Source organism: Danio aesculapii, chromosome 15, assembly GCF_903798145.1.
Source record: "Danio aesculapii chromosome 15, fDanAes4.1, whole genome shotgun sequence".
NCBI classification, from domain to species: Eukaryota; Metazoa; Chordata; class Actinopteri; order Cypriniformes; family Danionidae; genus Danio; species Danio aesculapii.
In genome coordinates, this window is record NC_079449.1 from 14,539,897 (window position 1) to 14,564,234 (window position 24,338).

The following is a 24,338-nucleotide window of genomic DNA, read 5'->3' on the forward strand; positions in this document are numbered from 1 at the left end:
CTTCGATTGATCTCACGCATTCAAGTAATGTGATTTCGCAGGTTTCACCAAACCTGAACTTTACAATGCAGTGAACCATGAAACTTGTTGCACAAGCTTGCATTTCTGGTCTGTCATATTTGCATGCCTATTAATAGAAGTCTATGGGGCGAAAAATGCCATTTGACCACAGCTAACTCTTCCAGGCCTAACCCAACCTACTTGCAGTGTGCTGTAAGTCCCTCACTCTTGGAGGTATCCAGTGATATATACTTGAGCTAGATCATATTTAACCAGCTAATATCTCTAATTAACCAGCTTGGAACAGCTAGAGACCATGCTATCCCATCTCTCAATAAAAAGAAAAACATTTTCTGTTTTTTATTGTGTAAGGTGGTTAAACTGCTTAACAATTTCCTCTGAGCTTGGTAGTCTTTTTGTTTTAACCAAGTTGACTTGGACCTGCACTAGCTCTATTAGCTCTAGACCAGGGGTTCTCAAACTCGGTCCTGTAGGTCCGGTGTCCTGCAGATTTCAGCTCCAACCTGCCTCAACACACCTGCAAGGATGTTTCTAGAAATCCTAGTAAGAGCATGATTAGCAGGCCCATGTGTGTCTGATTAGGGTTGGAGCTATAATCTGCAGGACACCGGACCTCCAGGACCGAGATTGAGAACCCCTACCCTAGACCATCATTGGAAAATTAACAACTCTAATTAACCAACTGGAACCAATAGAAACCTTCCAAAACCACCTACTAATAAAATATCAAGTTGGGAAAAGTTGTTGTCTTCTCAGCGAATGTTATTGTACTAGCTTTAGTCAAGTTGACTTTAAACCTGCTACTCCGATCAACAAATTTGGACATCTTTGACCAAATAATGGCTTGAATTAACCAACTCAGAAGAATTATACACCATGTAAAAACATCTTCAGTGTAAAAAGTCAAAAACTCTGTTTATTCAAGTGCTTAAAATAGTAAAGCTGGAATATTTGATTCCTATCAGCTATGATGACTTAACACTTCTACAATTTAAAATACATTTGAACAATAACTATTGTAATGCTCTGTTGACAAGGTTATCATTATGCTTATTGGTTGCAAAAAAATTATATTCAAATGATTGTGGTACAGATAAATGTGGTCCTAAATGAATACTTTTTTCACTTTGCAAAACTTTCTCCAACCAGATTACAGGAGAGGAAAAACCTCACGATCCAGCATGGTCCCCTGTGATGCAAGCCTATGTGATGCTACAGTTCTTTCTTCTGCTGGATGTATATAACAGCTTGTTATTGGATCAGACGGTAGGTACCCTTTCTGTTTGTTTTGTCAGTTTTAACGATGAAAAAAAACAACAACATCACATTTTCCCAGAAATCTTCCCCACTGAAAAGCTATCATCAGCAGTTTGCCATCTTTCATTGTCATATAGTCATAAAGACGATCTTTAAAAAGCTTTTAATTTGCTATGTGGTTAATGCTACCTCATAAGGCCTATTATCAACGTCTCACTCTCTCTCTCTCTCTCTCTCTCTGTCTCTCTCTCTCTCTCTCTCTCTCTCTCTCATTATCCTAAATAGTCCTCTAATAATAGAGCATTTTAGGGAGTCCGCGCTGAACACTTTGAAGTAAGCTTTGTGTATTATTTTTCAACCCCCCTGCTTAAAAACACAGGGATGTTCAGTTGCCCTTGTCCGTTATCCTTGAAAGTCCATGATCCCCAGGCATATTTTTGGTTAGCCAGAATGTGCAGCTCCACCCTGGGTCCCTGCTGAAGTGAAACAGCCTGTTTTCCTGTGATTCCTACCTCTGTGGTGCTCCCTTAGTTGAGAAGTGTCTCCTGAATCCCTTATTCTTTGCTCCACCATCCAATAAAACATTTGGTTGGTGGTCCAGGAACTAATAGAAATGTTCAGCCCCAGGAAAAGCTTCCTTTTGCATCAATCGCATTTTCCAAGGAAAATACTGAGGCCTTCAGACTTGTAAATAGACAATGTAACACTGTACACTGTTCATCCCCCCCAAAAAGGATATATATATATGGCGGAATCGCTTGGCACTGCTGTTGCAATGGAATGTTGAGTGTCGCCTCTTGGTGATTTTAAGCTCATTGGTAGAATACACAAGACATGTCGTATCTTTTGGAATGGGGAAAAGTGTAACCCCGCCTTCTAATACAGGAGCCAATCATCAATCGCTATATGGTAAACAAAAAAAAAAACACACCTTCGAGTACAGGAGCCAATCATTGATCGCTATAGACTGACAATACTCTGGGGGAGGGACTTGGACTGATGTAATTTGGATGTTAAGAAATGAAACTAAAGACATGATATGACTTGACATGATTTCAAAGATAACTGCCAAGTGAAATGACTTTCCTTAAAGGAACTTTATTTAAAGGCCCCATGAAATTCTTTTCAATGTTGCATTTTTACATGAAGACAGGATGGTACATATTGTAGCCCCTCCCCTTTAGAAAATACAGTCAATAGTGTTTAGTTTTATCACAGCTCTGCCAGTGAGAATGGTTGAGCTCACACACATCAAATTAAGTGAGTAGTTTAACCGAAACCCAAAATTATGTAATAATTTACTTACTCTTTACTTGTTTAAAACCTGTTTTATTTCTTTAAACCAACAGAAGATATTTTGAAGAAAGCTGAAAACATGTAACCACTGATTTCCATAATATTTGATTTTCCTACTGTAAAAGTCGATAGTTACAGGATTCCAACTTTCTTCAAAAGATTTCCCTTTGTGTTCAACAGAATAAACAAATAAAAATGCATAAATAAATGCTAAAATAATGTAATATAAAAATGTGTATCGAATGCATTGATGAGTGATTCAACAGCACTTAATGTAAGGTCAGAAAGAAGGAAAACACCATTTTACTGGCAATCCTTCAGTGACATCATCTGTGCTGAAATACAAATTGGAAGATGGTTTTCCTCTTTATTTTCCTCCTCTGCCCTCTTGCTCTGTTATTGTTGAAACTGGATATGGAAAGGGTTTAAAAATTAGCCACTCAAAATAGATTTTTTCCTTAATTTTTGAAAAATGAGCCAGTGCTTCAGGGTTGAGCTGTGGCATCTGCTTTCTGTCTGCTGTCGTGAAGGAAAGAGTTGATAATTGTTCGCTGGTGTCATATCAAAGACGTTATGAGGTCACTCACCTGACTTAACCAGTGCTCAGTTTAGTGGGTTAGAAGGTCAAAAAAACTCATTAAGATCATTCCTTTTATTAACAGAAAATTATCCCTAGGTTATGATTTCAGTGTATATCCATATATACTGTAGAGGTGTGCCAATTCAGAAAAACTGATGATGATACTTTAATGGTTAGTCATGGATCTGTAAGACATTCAGATATATTTTCAAATCATATCCAAAATCGTTATTAGGGTACACAATCAGTGCTTCTTTCTTAAACATGAATTTGTCAGAGTTTAGTGGAACAATATATATATATATATATATATATATATATATATATATATATATATATATATATATATATATATATATATATATATATACAGTATAGTCTCATAAGTGTATCCCTTGCCTGCAGATACTTTCTGAATTGACGGTTATTCTCTTGACTGCATACGTACTGCTTTCTCTGACCTCTCTGGGCTTCCTGATTGATCAGAGGTATAGTTCCTTCATTTATTTACACACACACACACATGCACGCACACTCATACACAAATGAATTTTACGTTTAAATAAGGTTTTTAATAACTTTTAACTTAAAAATATACACATTTTTTACACACATTTATTTATATCTTATTTAATTTCAACATTTATGATAAGGATTACAGTATGTCTTGAGCGCTGAATCAGGATATTAAAATATTTTCAGAGGCACACTTTGATACAGTAATTTATTTTATTTTATAACTAATAATTATTTTTATTATTATTATTTTGAGTGTTTATTAATTTTCTTTATTTTATCTTATTTTATCTATTTTATTGTTTTGTATTTTTATTGTGTTTTATTTATTTTTTGATAAATTTAGATTTTTAAATGTTTATGTTATGCTTGAACCCAAAGCAACTTATGGCCCGTTTCCACTGAGTGGTACGGTACGGCTCGCTTCGGTAAGCTTTTATGTACTGAACCGAACTGTACCGTACCACTTTTCGGCACCCTTTCGAAAAGGGTACCAAACACGAGAAATAGTACAAAAAGGCGGAGCTAGACGTGCAGCTGAACACTGTTGGTTTACAGAGAAGTCATTCGCTTACGTCATTCGCTTACGCAACAAGCCAGAATGAAAACAAAGGAACCGCCATGTTTAAAATACATAGCTGAGAGTGATGTCATTAAATATACATATAATAACGAGCCATGGTTGATCCGGGCTCAAACAAACCTTGCCGTCATCTTGAGGAACAGCCACAAAGCCAAAAAGAAGAGCAGATTCTACCCTGTGCCCTGTAGTTTTTTCATGAGCCAGTCTGTTTAAAGGCCATCGCCTTTTGGACTAATGAATACAGAGTGATGGAATTATTTTCTAACAAGAGGCTACACGTGCTGCTGAAGATTGCAGACACAGATGAGAGGTTTGCACTGACTGTGGACTATATTTTGTGTTGTTTTTGAACCTAAATAAGGACTAAATGTATACTGTGTGTAGTTCTTCTGTAGTTGGTAACATATCGGAGACTGTAAGGGTCTGTATGTGTTCATAAATGTTGCATTTATTTATATTATATAATCGCAGACATTACAGTAGGCTATTTCGCATTGGTCATTGATCTGCAGTTATAATCAACTCATGTTCATAGAAAAGTTAAAAATAAACATTTATACAGAAGTTTTTTATGTGTATAAAGCATCTGTGTTGTGAGAAGTGCTTTTCATATGATATGTGAGCGACCCGTACAGCTTTACTGTAGACATTTTCTCGAGCAAAAATGACGTCGACGTCATACACCACGCCCACCAAAAGGGTACCCTTGGTAGTGGAAAAGCAAGCCTTATAAAGGTGACCCGTACCGTACTGTACCAGTCAGTGGAAACTAGCCATTATTTATAAAAATAAATAAATAAAAACTAATTGATAAAAAATGCATAAACTACTATATACAGTGTTCAGCGTATATGCACACCCCTCACAAATCTCTCTTTTCAATTCATATTTTTAATAGGAAGCTATACAATATTATATTTGTGCATATACATTAGATTAGCCAGTACTGAAGCCAAATCTGGAGCTTATCTAACAAAATAACTTACGATAACGGTTCAAAAAGTAGTACACCCAAATTTATGTTATAGAAAAATATTAAATATAAAATTAAAAAAGAGGAAAAATCAAGAAAAGCTAAAAATTAGAAAAATTTTGTTGACATTTTGTAATTTTATAATTTTTAATTTTTTTTTGCAATATTTTGCATGAATTAAATTGTATTATCTTTCATTTTCTAAATATGTTTGTTGACTAAAATATTATTTTCATAAATATATCTGTTTAATAAATCTGTTTTGTTGAAATGCACCAAAATACATTGCCTATATTCACTGAGAAATGGATAAAAAATATTCATTTTCAAAATGGGGTGTACTCAGTTATGCTGAGCACTGTATATATCATTGTGCCTTTCTTTCAGGTCTAATGCAGCCGAACTGGAGATGCTGAGATGTGTTTTGATAATGCTCCTCCATCGGTTTGGTTACATTAAGCCCCTGTTGCCTGCTTTGGCTTTTCCAATGGAGGTGAGTTTGACTGACATATGCACATTACCACTGTCTCTATTACAGAACTCCAGCTTCCACTGAAGCACAAGATGTTTTCCTTCTCAAAACATGATAAATTTTACACCATCCTTTTAAAAATCCTGATTTGCCTGCATTCAGATTTTCCACTCAGATTATCATGCTGGAATCACAGAAATTGCTGTACAGTATTGTATAAGTATTAACTGCATGCAAGTTTGAGTGTGTGTGTGCATGTACTTTTTCAAACATTTCCCAAATGATATTTAACAGAATCACAGTATTTCCTATAATCTTTTTTTTCCTCTGGAGAAAGTTTTATTTAGGCTAGAATAAAAGCAGTTTAAAAAATTTTGAATTAGATTTAAGGTCAATATTATTAGCCCCCTTTAGCAGTATTTGTTTTCGATTTGTCTACAGAACAAACCACCGTTATACAATGACTTGCCTAATTAACCTAAGTAACACAAGCCTTTAAATGCACATTAAACTGAATACATTGTCATCATGGCAAAGATAAAATAAATCAGTCATCAGAAAAGAGTTATTCAAACTATTATGTTTGGAAATGGGTTGAAACCTTCTCTCCGTTAAACAAAAAATGTGGGAAAAATATACAGGGGGGCTAATAATTCAGGAGGGCTAATAATTCTGACTTTAACTGTATGTGTGTGTTTTTGAGATCTGGCACTGGGTCTCGCCGTACGCCTCAGTGATGTATGACTCCAGATGCATGGCCCAATTGACCATAAAATTGCTGTGTGTGTTTCTGGCACTTGCAGCGTGGGCCGTGCATCTCGCCTGACCTTTCATTAGCGCACCACCTCTCTCCATCCCTTCCACTTCTCACCATCACAGCTTTACGCAAAGGCACCGCTTCTGGAATCAATTAAGCACGTCTGCGGCTCGCCGTGGAAGACTGATTAGATTTACACAAGAGCTGAATTGCTCATTTGACTGTGAGAGCAGGCATCTGTAAGCTCAGGTGCTGGACACTTTTACGCTAAAGCAGCGTCATGGTTTGTTTTGCTTCCTCAGACTCCACCTTTGCTTTTGCATTGGTCTATTTGCAAGAAATGCCATTATAGTCCATCAAAAACTTTATCAGTTGCTGCTCTGCTAACAATTTTTGGATAGCAGAACATTCTTTTTTTAGGTTTGTTTTCGGTTAGGCGATAAAGTTTTATTTATGTTAGTTTTTGGTTTGTAGAATGTTATACAAACATTATTTAATGGTATTATAACATAATATTATTATAAAGCAATAGGATTGTCTGTAGGGTCTTAAAACAAATCTTAAAATCACTGAAATATGGTGTTGTAGGTCTTAAATAATTTTAAACAGGTCTTGGCTTATCTATGTCCATGTAAAGCTACCAAATCACCAACAATCCATCTCAATAAAGGTTTAAACAGAAGGTTTATTTATTAACTCTATTTGTCAATATGGTTTAATTATATTTATTACAATAACATTTGTTTAAAAGTTCTGCATTTATTTATAGCTTTTATTTTTTTATAGCTATTTATTTTTTTATTTATAAGTTTTTACTGATTTATGAAGGAACTATTATGCTTGTTTTAGTATTTCATCTTCATTTACAAGTAGCAGGGTATTTACAGCTATTGTATTTTTCTGTTCGTTCGCATTCGGTCTCTTTGTGCCCTCTGGTGGCGTAGTCGCAAACTGCTGCTACACTTAAAAACATTTTCTTAATCCCTTAGTCCTGCGGCGGCAGCACACATGGTGGTAGTGGTCATATTGAACTGTTACCCACTGTGGTGGTGACACTGACATGTTGTGCATACAGTACATTTAATTTATTATCGATTTTTTTAAAACTTGTTGTTTAAAAATAGTTATGTTTAAAAAGTGTAGGAGTACACCCCCCACAAATCTCTCATTTAAGTTAATATTTTCTATAGGATGCTTTACAATATTATATTTGTGCATATACATTAGTTTAATTAGTACTGAAGCCAAATCTGGAGCTAATCTAACAAAATAACTTACAATAATGGTTTAAAAATTAGGAGCCCAAATTTATATGTTTGGGAAAAATATTAAATACAAATTTTCTAAAAATAGCAAATATCAAGAGAAATAAAAAAATATATGCAATTTTGTTGAAGTGTTGTGATTTGCAATTTTGTTTGCAACATTTCACATGAATTTAAATGTATTATCTTTCCCTCTCTAAAGATGTTCAGTGAATAAAATACTATTTTAATAAATATATCTGTTTCATAAATCTGTTTTGTTCAAATGCACCAATATATATTATCCATCTTCACTGAGAAATGGATAAAAATATTCATTTTCAAAATGGGGTGTACTCATATATGCTGAGCACTGTGATTAGATTTTCTTTAATGGGACAAGAAAAAGTCTTTAATACTGGCCATTTTAAAAATTCCTTAGCGTTTAGCCATGTTTAAGTCTGAACTTTCATTCATAATGGTCTTAAAGTCTTAAATTTGACTTGGTGAAACCTGGAGAAACCCTGTATTAACCATAACCTGGCTGTTTAGTCTTACATGTTTACTTTGACATCATCAAGCACGGGACCCAGAGTAGCATAAACAGTACGGAAGATGTATTTTCAATTCATAAAATAATCTAAGCACCATCACATAGAGCAGGGGGGGCCCAATCTTTTTCTCATAAAGGGCCAAAAACCAAACTTGATTGAGGGCTGTGCACCGAAGTTAAATATACAAAACCGCATTACATTACATTTACTCATTTGTTTGCTTATTATTTAAAAATAACTAGAAAAAGTTGCTTTAAACATATTAAATGATGAGAGAGTGTAATTTATTTTCTCACCAATGTCTTGTGCATTGTCCTCTATCTGTCAAGTGACAGTATTTACATTTTAAAAGTCTGATTCATATGAAACATTTAATTTTAGTTGTTTTTTTTGTAGCTCCTCAATTAAACATAGAAACAAATACATTAAATTTTAAATGACGATCTCTATCAAAGGCATTCGCCATAACCAACTCTCCATCAGTCTCCCTCTCTTTTCAGATGGGATGACGGACCAAACCAAAGGTTACCATGGGCCAACTTTGGCCCTCGGGCCCTACTTTGGGCACCTCTGACATAGAGGGTTAATTAAGAATTTTTTTTTGTTAATGTTAGGGTTAGAAAAAAAATTTACTCTATTTCACAGTGCACCCAGATATTATGTTTCCTCAACTCCAAATAATAATGACTTCAACACTAGAGTCTAGAGTTTTAAAAATATGAAGTTAGACTTTAAAATATAAGATCATATTTAAGGAGAATGGTGGAAATTCTCATTTTTCACTTCTCAATTTAAATACTTCATAATTAAAAATATCATATCTGTTATTTTATTGTTTTAAATTTTAAATGCAAACTTTATATTTACTCATAGTTATTACACATTTTTGACTAATTTATTTATTTTATTATATTCTGTGCCCACTAATTACAATCATGTAATATTCCAAAATGTAGTTTAAAGTAATGAAAATTTAATGTAAAAAAAAAAACACACCTGACCTGACCACACACCTTAGAATAACATGTGGGAACATTCTGAGAAGGTTATTTTAAGATTGCAAAATAGCAAAAAAATAACCATGATGGAACGTTCTGAATCATTTATTATTAAACGAGCTACTTTGCAAACATGAAATAATGTTGCCATAATGTTGAAAAGTAATAACCTAAAAGTAACCATGAGGAAATGTTCAGTATACGTTATTTTGAGGTTATTTAAACATAATCACCACTCAACGAACATTATTTTATGTAAAAATAAAAACCCAAAAAGAATGTTCAACATACTTTATTATTTAGTTCTTTAAAAAATAACCAAACGAGAACCAAAAACTATTATTAGGGGAATATAATGTGCTTCAAATTGTCATATCAGTTCCACCCTCATCCACGCTTTTGCTAATTTCAGGTAGTAGATGATATTCTTTCACTCCTGCATGTGTCTTTTCCATTCCGTGTTTTTTTCCAGCCATCAAAGCAGATATTTGTCGTCCTCATTTCTCAAGGGCGAAACAAAAATTACACCGCTGCAAAGACCCACCCCACTTTTTTGAAGGAAAAGGTTAAGATAATATTATCAAGATCAGCGTTGACACAAAAGCCGCAGTCAGCAGCAGTCAGCATTGGCTTATCTTTCCACAGCACCTGACACCTCCAAAACACCACAGGAGAGCAGCTCGAAGCCCAGGCCTGAATCACTCTGATAAGAAGAGTTTTAGAGTATTTCGAGTGATTTGGCGCAAGGCTTTCCACTGTTAGTTCTGAGGTGACACTATGAGTCTGGCTTTATAGATTGTTTGGATTATCTAGGAAAAGCATCACATAAGAATGGCTAGGGAATAGGAAATTATTATTTATGTATATACAAGGTTTAAAATAGTACTGAACACGTGCTATTAATTTACTCCCCCTCAAGCTGTCCAAGATGCTGGTGGCTTTTTTTTTCTTTAGTCAAACCTTAAAGATGAGTTTAAGATGAAACCTTGGTGATTTATACAGCTGTCTGCATTTTTAAAATCAGAAAAAAACTATACAGGCCAATTAAAATTAATAGATGTAGCTCAAGATGATATTTTGAGACCTTATGAAACAAAAACCCTATTTTATAGTTGTTGTAATAAATAGCAATAACATATAAGAATACAAATCTTTAAGTAAATCTTAAAAAAAAAAAAACATAGCTGAAAAGTGACTGGGAAATATCAGGAAAGTGACTGGAAAATATACTAAAATGCTAACTTGGTTATTAATAAGCAATAAACATACCGAATTATTATTGTTATTGTTATAATTGTTATTTAAACTGTTTTGCTGCTTAAAGGGAAAGTTCACTCAAAATTTGATTTCATATTAGTGTTATTATATAATTAATTACCACTAGAACTGTCTGGAGCATCTGTGCTCCACACGCATTCAAACGCCACCGCCCATTCATTGCGTGTCAACATACTGTCTTCTGAGGCGCAAGTCATTTATTAAATAAGGAAAATGTTCACACATCTTCTCCTATTGCAGCAAATTCCATTTTTACTGTTGACATTTGGCACTAGTTAAACAGGAAGTGGCAATTTTATTTTCTTTGACTCGTATTATTGAAACGCTGTTTTATTTGCACATCTTTTATGTGATATTCCTGTTTTGGGCATAAATTTAATTAGCATCTTTGGATAGAAACATAGATAACGTAAACTGCACACTCGAGTTAATCGATAAAATGTATTTATCTCCCAGCCCTACTAAAGGCTAAACCAATCAGATACCTTTATAATTATTCTGGGCTTTTCCAGTGCTTTTTATCAGCATTCCAAAAGAAGTCCAATAAAGTGCATTGATCCTTTACTGAATCCATGCATTTTGTAAGAAAAATATCCACATGTAAAAGTTTATTAAACATTTTGTGTAAAATTAGGCGACCATCTATCATTTACTCACTCTTTACTTGTTTTAAGCCTTTATTCCTTTCTTTTTACTGATAAACACAGAAGAATATATATATATATTTTTTGAAAAAGATGAAAACCTGTAACCATTGACTTCCAAAATATTTATTTTTAAATGCGTTTGCGTTGTGAGATTTTGCACCACCGTGTGCTGTCAAACAGATGATGATCTTTTCATTTGCTGGCATTTTTTTTAATTGCATGAGTTTTCATAAATTGTGGCACTTTAAGCTCTCTCGGCCACCGTATGTTTAGCTAGGCCTGACTAACAAAACTACCAAAAGAGTTCCAAATATCCTCAAATTCAGTCATCAAGTTGACTGGTAGCTAGCTGAGACAATTAAACCAGCCCAATAATCTCTGGTGATCTTAAAGGGCTAGATCACCAAAAGCTGAACCTTCTGTCAACATTTACTCACCCTTCACACATTTATACCTTTCTTCTTTTGAACACAAAATAAGATATTTTGAAAGCCATAACCATTAACTTGCACAGTATTAGTTTTTCCTACTATGGAAGTCGATGGTTACAGGTTTTTAGCTTTCTTCAAAATATCTTCTTCGTATTCCTGTTCAACATAATAATAAAAGAAACTCATAAACGGTTGGAGTAAATAGTGTGTAAATGTTAATTTTTGGGTGAACTATCCCTTTTATCCTTTTATGAAAATCATAAGGATTTTTCAAAAACCTTCAGGAATAGAGATGTCAAAATAACAAAATTTTTTAGTTTAGATCTAGAAATTTTTTGTAGCATTGTAAATGTCTTAGATTTCACATCTGGTCAATTTAAGGTATTCCCAATAAATAAAAGCACAATTAATTGGCTAAATCTATCTTACTGATCTCCTACTAAGTATTTTGACTAAAGATATTTATAATACAAGAACGATAATATTCTCTGAATAAAGGGAATCCTATTATGCTCCTTTTTATAAGTTGTAAATTAAGTCTCTGATGACCCTAGAGTGTGTATGTGAAGTTTCAGCTCAAAAAACACCACAAGTAATGTTTTGAAACTGCTCCTTTTAGGCTTTGATCCTAATTGTGCCAGTTTGGTGACTATCGCTTTAAATTCGGAAGAGATTGTGCTCTTTTTAAAAGAGGGCGGAGCTTGGGCTGCACGATTAATCGGAAAAAAAATCACAATCTCGATTTGACCCTACACACGATCTTAATTCAGCTTTTCTACGATTCAGCCAATTATATTTTCAAGGTCAGGAGAGAAGAGTAAAGGCGGACGCACAAGTATTCACAGCAACATGGACACCTTCAAATGGTGTTAAAAGTGTCACATACTGTATTTATAAGGTATAATTCTGCCAGAAATGTCATTTCTGTCTAAATGTAATGATGTATTCGCAGCTGCGAAATCACATGAGGCGACTATGAGCTGTTTGACTACCGAGAACGCGCTCGTGCACACCAATCACGCCTACTATAGTGAACACAACCTGCATAATCAACACAAAATGGTTGAATGAAAATGTATGTTTACTGTGTCAGTATAACTAGCCTATATAATGTTGAATGTAATACAAGAAGGAACGTGATAATGACAAATGTCTCACTTTTTCCAGTGAAAACAAATGGTCTAATAATGCTGTCAATGACAGATGACAAGCATGTCTCAAACATATAATAATTCACCATCAGAATTATGAATAGTTACATTCTGATGCCATCATTTTACTGTGAATTAACAAACAGGACATATTGAAAGTCTGTTCAAGTCCACCATAATGACTATACAAAACTTTGCATTTTAACCGACAGTAGACCTACACATAGGCCTATTATTGTTATTATTATTATTATTATTATTATTATTATTATTATTATTATTATTATTATTATTATTATTGTTATTGTTTTACCATGTGTTTGAGAATTAACAATAATAATAGCCTACCAATATTGACCTTTATTTTACATCTACAGAATTGTGAGAAAATCGTTATCTTGAATTTAAGCAAAAAAACAATCGTGATTCACATTTTAGCCAGAATCCTGCTGACCTAGGCAGAGCTACAAATGCCTGTGTGTCAGCATAGTGGCAGATTCAAATACAAGACTAATATCCTATGCTAAAGAGGGAGGCAGGGCTTTATTCTGATGACACATACAAAAATTGAATGTCAATCAAAGTGATTCTGCAGACTTGTTTTTATCAAGTGTGATTTGTAAAAAATAACATTTTTACCATTAGAAGCTGGTTATATTCACAGACTGTTCCCACACAACTGTGTTTAAACCCCTGATAAAAGTGATTTTTGCATAATAGGTCCCCTACAATCCCTGTAGTTACAATGTCAATCAGTAACAACATAAAGATAATCACTTTTGACTAATAGAGAGCTAATGCTAATGTATTCTAGAGCTCTCTGTGGCGTCAGGTTGCTAAGCAGGCTGCCATGGTCAACAGATCGGGCCTTACAAGCCCCTGGAGCCCCATCCATCTTGGCCCTTGTCTCAGGAATCCCATTGAACTGATTTACAGAGAGTCCAATGAGAGTCACACAGGGCGACACGACGCCCTTCACCCCAGCATCAAAGCGCTGCACCAGGCTTCAGTCGCTCAGAGAATCAGTGCTCTGTTGACTGCCAAAAACTGTAGGGGGTTTCAGTAATGGGTCACCACTGCCACCCTGCTCATATAGGCCAGAGATCTACATGTTCAACAGGTGTTTTCCTTTGTGTGTGTGTTTCATATACATGTACATTTGTTTAGGTATGATAGGTCCTTTAGGAGTGATATTTTGGGGAGCAATGTTTTTTTTCTTCAAAGTTTCTGTTTTTTCATTAGCTTTGAGGTAATAAAATATATGGCTAAAATACAGTACCGCTAGGATATTTGGGGAAGTTTGGGGTTTTAGTTTTTTTAATGCTCACCAAGACTTTATTCATTAGATCAAAAACACTATGAAAGGATATCTAAAATGCTTAAAATATACTTTAAAATCCCTTTAAAATGCGATTATTATTATTTATCTAATGGAAAAACAGATTTTCCAGCATTAATCCAGTATTCAGTGTCATATGAACCTCTAGAAATGTTATAGAAACATTCAGAAGCTTTATGCCTCATTCACACTAGCAGCGACTTTGTAGATGCCTGTCGCTCTGGGTGGTGACCTGCTGCAAACGCAGGTCTGTGCATGTCTACAGAACAGAGAATGCAACCAGTCTCTGAGCAAGCTGAGAGAGGATCACATGAGCTCTATGATCCTCCCATTGGTTGTCGCTCAAGAAAGTCGCTCTTCATTTGCATAAAGTTGAAGGATTCTCAACTTTGTCACGTCACTCGACATGCCACCTGGTCGCCAACGGTCACTGTCTCTCACATTAATGTAGGTTGCCGTAAGTTGCTCACTCTCCATTGAAATGAACGGTCGCTTGTCGTTTACACATTGTCGTGTTGCCGCTTGTCACTTTGACCGCTTTTTGACCGATTTGTCGTTTTTTTGCTTGTCATTTTTCCGCTTTTCGCTTTGCCGCTTGCAGTTTGTCGCTTTGCTGCTGCAACTCACTCGTAGTGTGAATGAGGCTTTATGTCTTCATAGGTAGTCTAGAAACGTTGTTTTATAAATGTTGAAAACACTTTTGCGTCTCCATGAATGTTTTTGTGGAAAGTGTTTTTTATTTTAAGAGCAGCATATATTGAAAATAGGAACTTATAACTTTAGGTATGTTTACTTCAGTTTATAATCAGTTCAGAACCACAGATTTACGTAAACAAATCAGATCAAATGAACCTATAAACTTTTTACAACAATTTCATTATTCTGAATTTTGATTTTAAAAAGGAAAGAATTATGATAGTTTATTATTAAAAACATATTTTTTCTCTCTCTAAATGAAATATTTATGTAAATATTTTCTCTGAATGTCAAGAAAAAATAGACTTTCTCCCTAAACTGCGAGAAATTGCAATTTGATTATTCTTAATTTAGATGTTTTTCAAAATCTGAATTGTGGACAAGCCTCGTCTCAAAATTAAAAGTTTACATCTTACGTTTCTGACTTTTTTATCCATGTAGCAAGAAAAAATACCCATTTCCCCTAACCTGTGAGAAAATATTTGGAACAATAAACTCAGAAAGAAAAAACTTATAATAACTTTTACTTGCAATGCCAAATTTACATCTAGCACTTTAGTTGTGAGAAAGTCAGAACTGAGAGATTAAAAGTCACATTTTTGTTTAGTTTTTTTTTAATCCTGTAGCTTAAATAACACACCTTTTTTTTGTCTTAAAGCTTAAGTAACACACTTTTCCCAGGTTTGCTCCTGGTGGATCATTGCTAACTAATAACCAGAGTGTTACCTATGTGTCGACAACTGAAAACTGTCAGTTAATATACAAATTAAAAGTGCCTCATCGCTGCTCATACAGTACATCCCAGAGGTTTAGCCCTGTTTGTGTTTGACCCAAAACTGCAGCTTCTCTTGAGACCTGACTCTCTGCTCTTGTTAGCCACTTAACGTGTATTTGGTATTTATTAATTCTTTATATGTGCGACAGAAAGAGAAAGATGGAAAGAGAGGCACTAGAGGTCAGCTGAGACCAGTAAAAAGACTGGAAAAATGTTATATCAGAACGTACACATCTCATCTGGTTTCTCACTTAAAATGCATCTGCAAAGGAAAATCGGAGAGCAAATCTTGACAGATTGATTGAAATTTGTGCCAGTTTGTCATTCTTTTGTGTGATTCATAAGCATTCCGAAGCACCTAAAATGATTTTACTTTAATTAAATTGACTATGAAGGCAGTACAGGTCATACTATATTCTCATTGTAGTAATAATTCAATTTTTTTCTATTTTATTGTCTATTTTATTTATTTTTTTACTGATAAATACTTGTATAAGGAGTTATTTTTATTCCAAACGCATCAAACATGAAATATCACAAAGGCCACGTTTACACTGCCAGGTCTTGATGCCCAATTGCGATTTGTTGCCTATATCTGATTTTTTTTGCCTGTCCGTTTGCACGTTCTTTTTAATTGTGACCATATCTGATTAATGTGTTTACACTTGCCATACAAATTTACGAAGTCTCGCATGCGTAAAGGCGGGTTCTACCATCTGTGCCACACTAGCCACGATAGAAGAAATTGTCTTGCTTTTTGCTTTGCGAATTACCTCTGCGCGTTTCAGGCCTATTTCATATGTGGAAATAAATCAGATATAAATCGGATATGTGAGAATGCGACTGTCATGTAAACTGGCATATAGTTTTGTGCGTCATTAAACTTGCGACAATCTGGTACTGCTCTGCGGTTTAATGACGTAGAAGGAAAAGCGTGTGTGGAGATGCCGACGCGGTAAACAACAACAACACAGGAAACATGGAGGAGGAAAGTGGTCAGTTGCAACAATTTGCTCCCACCAGACCTGAGATCTCTCTCGTACCCACAAATTCCACTGAATGGTGGAGGACACCATGAATAAACCAAAGGCGCAAGCTGCGATGACAAACCTTTCCCTCCTTCTCTGACTCAAAATCATTTTAAAGTTGGGTGATCTGCACATATTTCGCAGAGCTAAAAGCAAGACATTTTCTTCCATCATGGCTAGTGTGGCACAGATGCTAGAACCCGCCTTTACGCATGTGTGAATTTTATGGCAAGTGTAAACACATGAATCAGATATGGGTCGCAATTCAAAGAACGTGTTAACGGACAGCCAAAAAATAATCAGACATAGTTGGGATGAAAACCTGACAGTGTAAACAGAGTCAAAGTGTCTGATAAATGATTAAATGTAAAAGCACATTCTATTTTTTAGAACAAAAAAAAACTACCTAAATGTAGCCATTTTACCACAACCGATCAAATTGCTGTAAAACGATGTGCCACATTTTTAATATTCTTTTAAAATTAAAAGAATTTAATCCTTGGCTCACAGTACCGCTTATTAATGTCAGTTCCAAAGCAGTGGACCAATCAGAAGAACTTGGTGGGGCAAGCACTGCAAGCTTCCATTACAGTTGTTTTATTTAACACCAACATGACATAGGAGAATTAAAACAACAACAAAAAACAAAAAAGTCTTGCGTTTTTAGATGCAAAAATGCTTTCTTCTTTAAATGGCTCTTTAGTTTTGAACCATATAGAGGAGGGGGCCCAAACTGCCGGCCCGCTGGCCATTTATGGCCCGCCCCCCTCCTCCCTCAGTCCTGCAACTGACGTCAAAAATTTAACGAGATTCGGCCTGCCAAAACATGTTTTTAAACCTCTATCATTGTTGTGCAGTTGCATCTAGCCACTTGTGTTTTGACCCGCCACCTAGTCGACATTTATAGTACTGCATTCAGATTAGTTTTACTTTTATTTTCTGTCAGTGTGCTCTCCAGAGTAACACACATGCGTTTTATTTCTGTGGCCGAATTAAACGTTAATTTATATGTCTGTAAGTGCTTTATTTTTACTAAAGCTCTATTTTTGTAAATATTCAAGAGTTCTTTGATTATTATCAGTTTTATACCACTTGTATTTTGTTGTACAAACACTTCTTCATGGCTTACACAATATGCTGGTGCTGTAACAAATATAATTGAGCTAATATTTGAGAAATATCAACGTAGAACAACGCAGTTTTTTTAATATAAAAAAGTGAGTGTAAAGCCTAATACATGCAAAAAATTCAACTAAATGCATCTAATTTGAAATAAAATATTATGGCTATTCCTTTATTATTAAAATATTTCCTAAAGGTGGTCATTTTCTTTGATTTGGTGAGCGTGCAGTGGCGTATGATGGTAGATTCAGGTATGGTGAGGTCAGGAAGCACAGGACAGGCCTTTCCCTTGGTCTCTCTCTTCTCTCAGAGGGAAACAGCTGTGCTGCTCCTGAGGAAACTCCTTATTTCCCATCAGAGAGGCACTTCTGATAGATAGAATATGATTTTGGACCGAGTTTAGAGCTCGGATGCAGTTTATGGTCTAGAACGCGAGGAAGGAGGGCCAGTTAAGGTTACAGCTCTTTGGAAGAATGTCACTTCTGGCCCGTTTCCACTGTGGCTTCTGTGAACCTCCAGTCCAGATGCATCATGGGAGATGCTTTGGCCACATGCTTGACCTTTGGCTCTTTTTTTTTATGTAGTATATATTTCTGTTATGTGACATTTAGGTTTCTCACAATTGATGATTTCAAGTTTTGGCTTGAAATGTCTAACCTATAGTGCACAGTGATATACATTTTACAGTGGTGAGAAAAGGTGTCCCTTGCTAATTTCATATTTATTTTGCATGTTTGTCATACTTTAACAATTCATATCATCGGACAAATGTAAATATTAGTCAAAGATAACACAAGTAAACACATCATGCAGTTTGAAATGATGGTTTTTATTAATAAGAAAAAAGCAACAGACTGAAAGGATAACTGCAAAATGCAGTCTGTTACAGGTCTGTAGAGGACTTTTGGCCCACTCATCTTTGCAGAATTCTTGTCATTCTGCCACATTGGAGGGTTTTTGAGCATGAACCGACTTTTTAAGGTCATGCCACAGCATCTCAATTGGATTCAGGTCAGGACTTCGACTAGGCCACTCCATTATCTTGTTTTTCTTTTCCCTAGCCATTCAGAAGCCATTGCTGCAGAAACCAAATTACTAAAAATTTTCACACAGGGCTGTATTTTGCTTTCCCTTAATAATAAAAGCAATTTTGGTGGTTCTTGATTCATAAAATAGTAATCAATTATAAATAAAATTAAAATACTCACTTAAAGTGCTGGTAGTCATTGTGTTTTGCATTTTAGACTTTTATTATGAATCAACACCTCGTTTCTATACTGAAGTGAAAAGTCATCTTGGACAGTCTGAGGGAGAGAAAATGAACAGCAAATTATCATTTTTGTGTGAATTTCTCTTTTTTTATGGGAATTTCTAAAAATATATTAAAGTTTATGCAAGATTTCTTGAATATTAATCAAAAGAAACATCTAATAATGATCATCTTTGTGTTTTCTGCAGGCTTTTGTCTTGATCTCAACAATCTACTGGAGTCTGCAGTGTGTCAAACAGCGAACAGACAAGATGAAGAAACAAAACTAACCAAGTGACCACAAACCACCTCATTTAAAAAAAACGTAACAAATCAGTGTTCTTTCAGTCTGGCATTCATAGATTAACAGATGCTCTTCAAATGATACGAATGATGAAATTAACACGATATAGACATTTATTGTATATGTACAATAACATAGTTTTTATTACTCAGAATGGTACTAACCAGTTTAAAGTGAACTTTTCAGCATTATGCACTTAAGTAATGCATGCAGTAGATTAAATACAGAATTTACTAACTATGTGCATTTCACTTTTTAGACATTTATTTACTCAATTTTCTTATTTTGAAAGTATGTTTTAGATTAGTTTTTCATACTGAAGGTTGTCTGAGCTCTTAACGATCACATGAATGACCAACATGCATTTGGGTGAATGTAATTTTAGTATAATCTTATGTAGCTTAATGTATGTTGTGTTTTAGGAACAATCTTTCTTCCTAGACGTTGATCTGAAAAATAAAGTAATGAATGGAGGCGGGTTGTTAGCTGTGGTGGGATGTGATTCAGTTCTACAAGATGCCAGCAGGTGGTGCTACAGGGCCTTAAAAATGTCCTTATTTAATTAAGATAACTACTGTACACTGTACTGTTTCATTACTCATAGGAGAAATTCTCTAAGCATAAATCGCTTAAACCTTTAACCAGTATAATGACTTGATATAATAATAATAATATTAATAATAATAATAACAATAACAATAATAATATTAAAAATAGTAATGGTTTTATACCAAATATTATTACTATAAATAGGAATAAAAATAAACAAATTAATAAATAAATAGTTAACAATACCTTTTTTTTACAAAATGGTATGATATATTTGAGTGTAATTAGGTATAATAAAATATATGCTATATAGTATTTATCATATTACACTTATCTATTATGTTTATGTTTTTAGGTTATTTATAATGTATGTAATTACAATTAAATTGTTCATAAATCAGGCCTCTACACAAAATATCCTTATATTTTAATTTGTATAATACACTTAATGAATAAATGAATGTTTAGGTTATTAATAATTAATAATTTTTATTTTTTTACTTGAACATATTTTATAAATCTAACCCCAACCCAATTCATCGTTATACTGTATATGCAAACATTTGAGCGGATTTGACATGAATTAAAACAGCTTTCTAAAATCATACGATCTGTGGTTCATCAGTTTCCTTTTAGTTGGATAACATCTTGATTTCACACCTGGGATTTCAGTGTGGCGGCGTGCTGAAGTGCTGCAAATAATTAATGACAAATTTGTTGGATGTCTTGCTCACAGATCTGGAGGAGTGTCTGAATTTAATGTTACTTAAATTAGTGTTTATTACAGACAGAAGCAGAAGTTATTTAAAATAAGTGCAGAATATTAACACATTGACTTTTTCAGGCTACATGGTGAAACTTATCAAATCATCATTTCATGCATTTATGAATAACATATTTGCATCTAACATGCATGTATAAAACCTGTTGCGTGATAAAAAAGCTGCTTTTTGTGTTGAACAATCACTGTGTACACAGAAAAAAAATTATTCAAAGATGAATCCTTGGATTTACTAAATTTTTTTACGTTAAGTGGTTGTAAACAATTTATTTAGGTTGAATTTAAACAAACAAATTAAGTTGAATTTTCTTAAATTTAATTTGTTTGTTTAAATTCAACACAAATAAATTGTTTGCAACAGTTTTGCAGACATCTTTTTTTTCAGTGCAGAAAAAACTTTATTTTGATGGTCCATTTGTTGAGTTTAAGTTACATTGCATCTACATGTCAACTAATTCTCATTAGATTATAAGTAAACCGTTATGTTGGGGTTGGGGTTAATGTTAGTTAACATGTACTTGCAAAGTTTCTAATAGTCAGTTAAATGTCTGTTTATCAGCAGTATCAACAGATATTAAGCAGACAGTCTAATACTCAAATGGACTATCAAAATAAAGTGTTACTGGACAATCAACTCCTGGAGAAGGGTTACATTTTTTTTTACATGATAATTGTTGTTTTTTCTGGAATTTAGTATCAGGGGGAAATTATCTGGGAACGGTCTACAAATGGCACCAAAAATGAACTAAATTGACTCAAATAAAAGGTAAGATAAGAAGCAAATTCATTAAACCACATTTCTGCTGCATTTCTGAATCTATTGGGGAATCAGAACAGATTGAAAACACAGAATTTATGTATTTATTTTTTTATTTTATTTTATTTTTTTACAGGACTTTGATGTGCACATTCACTGACTTTTGCCTTATTATAAACTACAAAATTTAGATATCATTTAAGCAAGAGCTTCATTTTGCTTTGTAGACAGCATCAATAATTTTTGCAATTTCTACCTTTGAGTGCAAAAAAAAAAATGTAACTGCAACCTGTTTCACAATTCTGACATTTTTCACTGATAATCCTGATAAATCCTCAGAATTGTGAACCATAATGATTATAGCAGGAGCTTTGTAAAATAAATAACTTGCTAGACTAAAGTCAGTCTTTGTGCAGCTTGAACTTACATAATTTCCGTACATTTTAATTGGATTTTATGTACACTGTAAAAAAATGCTTGGTTCAACACAACTGATTTATGTGGGGACAACATGAAGGATTGAAGTTAATTTATTTGTTTTTACAAATTTAAGTGGATGGAGCTTAAAACAAATAAGTTTACCCCTGGTAAAAAAAAAACTGAAGAATTGTGTTGTTTCATCTCATTTTAAATGAGTAGTTGAACAAACAGCAGAAACCTTTTTTTGGTAACACTTTAAAATAATGCTCCTTTAATGTATTTACTAACATGAACAAACTATTAGTATTACTTTTATTACAGTATTTATTCATCTTTGTTAACGTTATTGTTATTTAGGTTAAATAAGGTTAGTTCATGTTAACTCACTGTGATTCAGAATCAGAAAGAGCTTTATTGCCAGGTATGTTCACACATACGAGGAATTTGTTTTCGTGACAGAGCTTCTACAGTGCAACTGAATTACAGAGACAGGACAAAAAAACAGATAATAAATATATTTTAAAAAATAAAAGTAAGTACAAATTCACGTTATATGAGCAGCTGTTATGTGCAAATTGGCATGTAAAGTGTGTCGTTAAATAAGTGTATATGTTTATAAAAGTGTATAGCAAGTAGTGATGTTGGTTCCACAATTATTATCATCAAGTGTTCATGAGATGGATTGCCTGAGGGAAGAAACTGTTTCTGTGTCGGGCTGTTCTGGTGCGCAGTGCTCTGTAGTGTCGACCAGAAGGTAAAAGTTCAAAGAGGCAGTGTGCTGGGTGTGAGGGGTCCAGAGTGATTTTGGCAGCCCTTTTGCTCGCTCTGGATAAGTACAGTTCTTGGGGAGTAGGAAGGGTTGTACCAGTGATTCGCTCAGCAGTCCGAACTATTCGACGTAGTCTTTGGAGGTCGTATTTAGTAGCGGAGCTAAACCAGACAGTTGTTGATGTTCAGATAAAATACATTAACTAATGGACCATTATTTTAAAGTGTTACCCATTTTTGTGTGTATTTTTAATTGCCATTAAACCTTTTTAATGATTCCAATATCAATAGTTTATTTTCATTTAATTTTTAAAGCACCGAAGACCTGACAAAAGGACTGCACTCGAAAGAACAAAAAGAAAGCTGCTCAATATATCAAGCAATAGCAATCAACAATAGTGAGTGTTACAATATTAAAACCCCATATCAGTTTTTGTCTTATTGTTTTTATATTTTATGTAGTTAAAAGGATAGCTCACCCAAAAACAAGCCTTTCCTCTGCATTTACTAACACTCAGTGGTGGAAAGAGTACTGAAAAATCATACTTGGGTAAAAGTACTGTTACTTCCCCAAAAATGTAATGCAAGTAAAAGTATCTGTCGTACATACAGTATGAGTAAAAAGTAGCCCTTTCAAAATTACTCAAGAGTAGGGAGTAGTATGCTGTAAAAAGCTGATGCATTTACATTTTGTTGATGTGTGTAAATGTAACATTCTGTAGTGCATTTAGGTATAGTTACAGCAGGCGCACAACACCATAAGACGTTAATATTAGGTTAGACTTAGGTTGTGATGTCAGATGACTAAAATTCAATGTATTACCAGCATCTAAGGAGAATGTTATTTTGGCGTCCAATAACAACATCAAATGACATGGATATTTGGTTTAGATTGTGTTAGAAAGTGACCAAAGTCCAACGTCGAGCCAACGTCTTAAACCAGCGTCATATTAATGTAAAATACTGACATTTACCTGACATTTTATTCATCAGGTATGGCAACCAAAATCCAACGTCTGATAGATGTCACAGTTGTAACGTCCACATAACGTCAAGCGGTAAAATCAATAGACATTGATATTTGTTTGATTTTAAGTTGGACATTGGAGATTGACATCGGCCTAACGTTAGGTTCTGATGTCAACCCGATTTTTGTTTCCAGACAAAATGCTCCAATGTCTCCACGACGTTGGGGTACAACGTCAATCTGATGTCATGTTGATGTCTTGTACCTGGTGTTTAAGGCCATTTCGGTCATCATACGATAAACATCCGTCACCTTCTCATCAGTGACATGCGTCTAAACAGTCTCTGGGTCAATGTGTGTAAAGATTTTGTCTACTTGGATCATCGCCCATGTCTTGAGGTAGTTCCTCATGATGTGATTTACCTTCTATGTGCAATTTGATTGGACAGGAATCACAGGACTGATTTTTTCCAATCCCCATACACACAAAAAAAAAATAAAGTAGTTACTGCAGGTTGATGGAAATTAGTGGAGTAAAAGTACAGAGACAGCACTAAAATCATACATAAGTAAAAGTACACATTTTAAAAACTATTTAGTATATTACAATTCCGGTGAAAACAGTGTTTCGGTGGGGTATTAAAAAGTATTAAAAGTTGATAAATCAATTATGAGAAAATTAAGGCCCTTTAAGATATTAAAAAGATATTAACGTTATATATACGTTTTTACGAGGTCTTAAATTTTGTTTAAGCATTTTCCAAACAGTTTGAGTCTAAAAACGCATAAATATATTTATTTTCCTCCTATTATTAACAACAGCAT

The 24,338-nt window shown here is 34.2% G+C and overlaps 1 protein-coding gene across 1 annotated transcript in view; it reads left to right on the top strand.

Moving 5' to 3' along the window:
- The window catches only part of agmo (alkylglycerol monooxygenase), an 81,911-nt gene extending 61,959 nt beyond the window's left edge, over positions 1-19,952 (top strand). Inside the window, exons 10-13 of the mRNA XM_056474461.1 lie at positions 1,171-1,287; positions 3,560-3,642; positions 5,614-5,719; positions 19,177-19,952. Coding sequence (XP_056330436.1) covers positions 1,171-1,287; positions 3,560-3,642; positions 5,614-5,719; positions 19,177-19,257 — 387 coding nt within the window. The 3' untranslated portion in view covers positions 19,258-19,952. The remainder of the gene's footprint in view (positions 1-1,170; positions 1,288-3,559; positions 3,643-5,613; positions 5,720-19,176) is intronic.
- Positions 19,953-24,338: the final 4,386 nt, after the last annotated feature.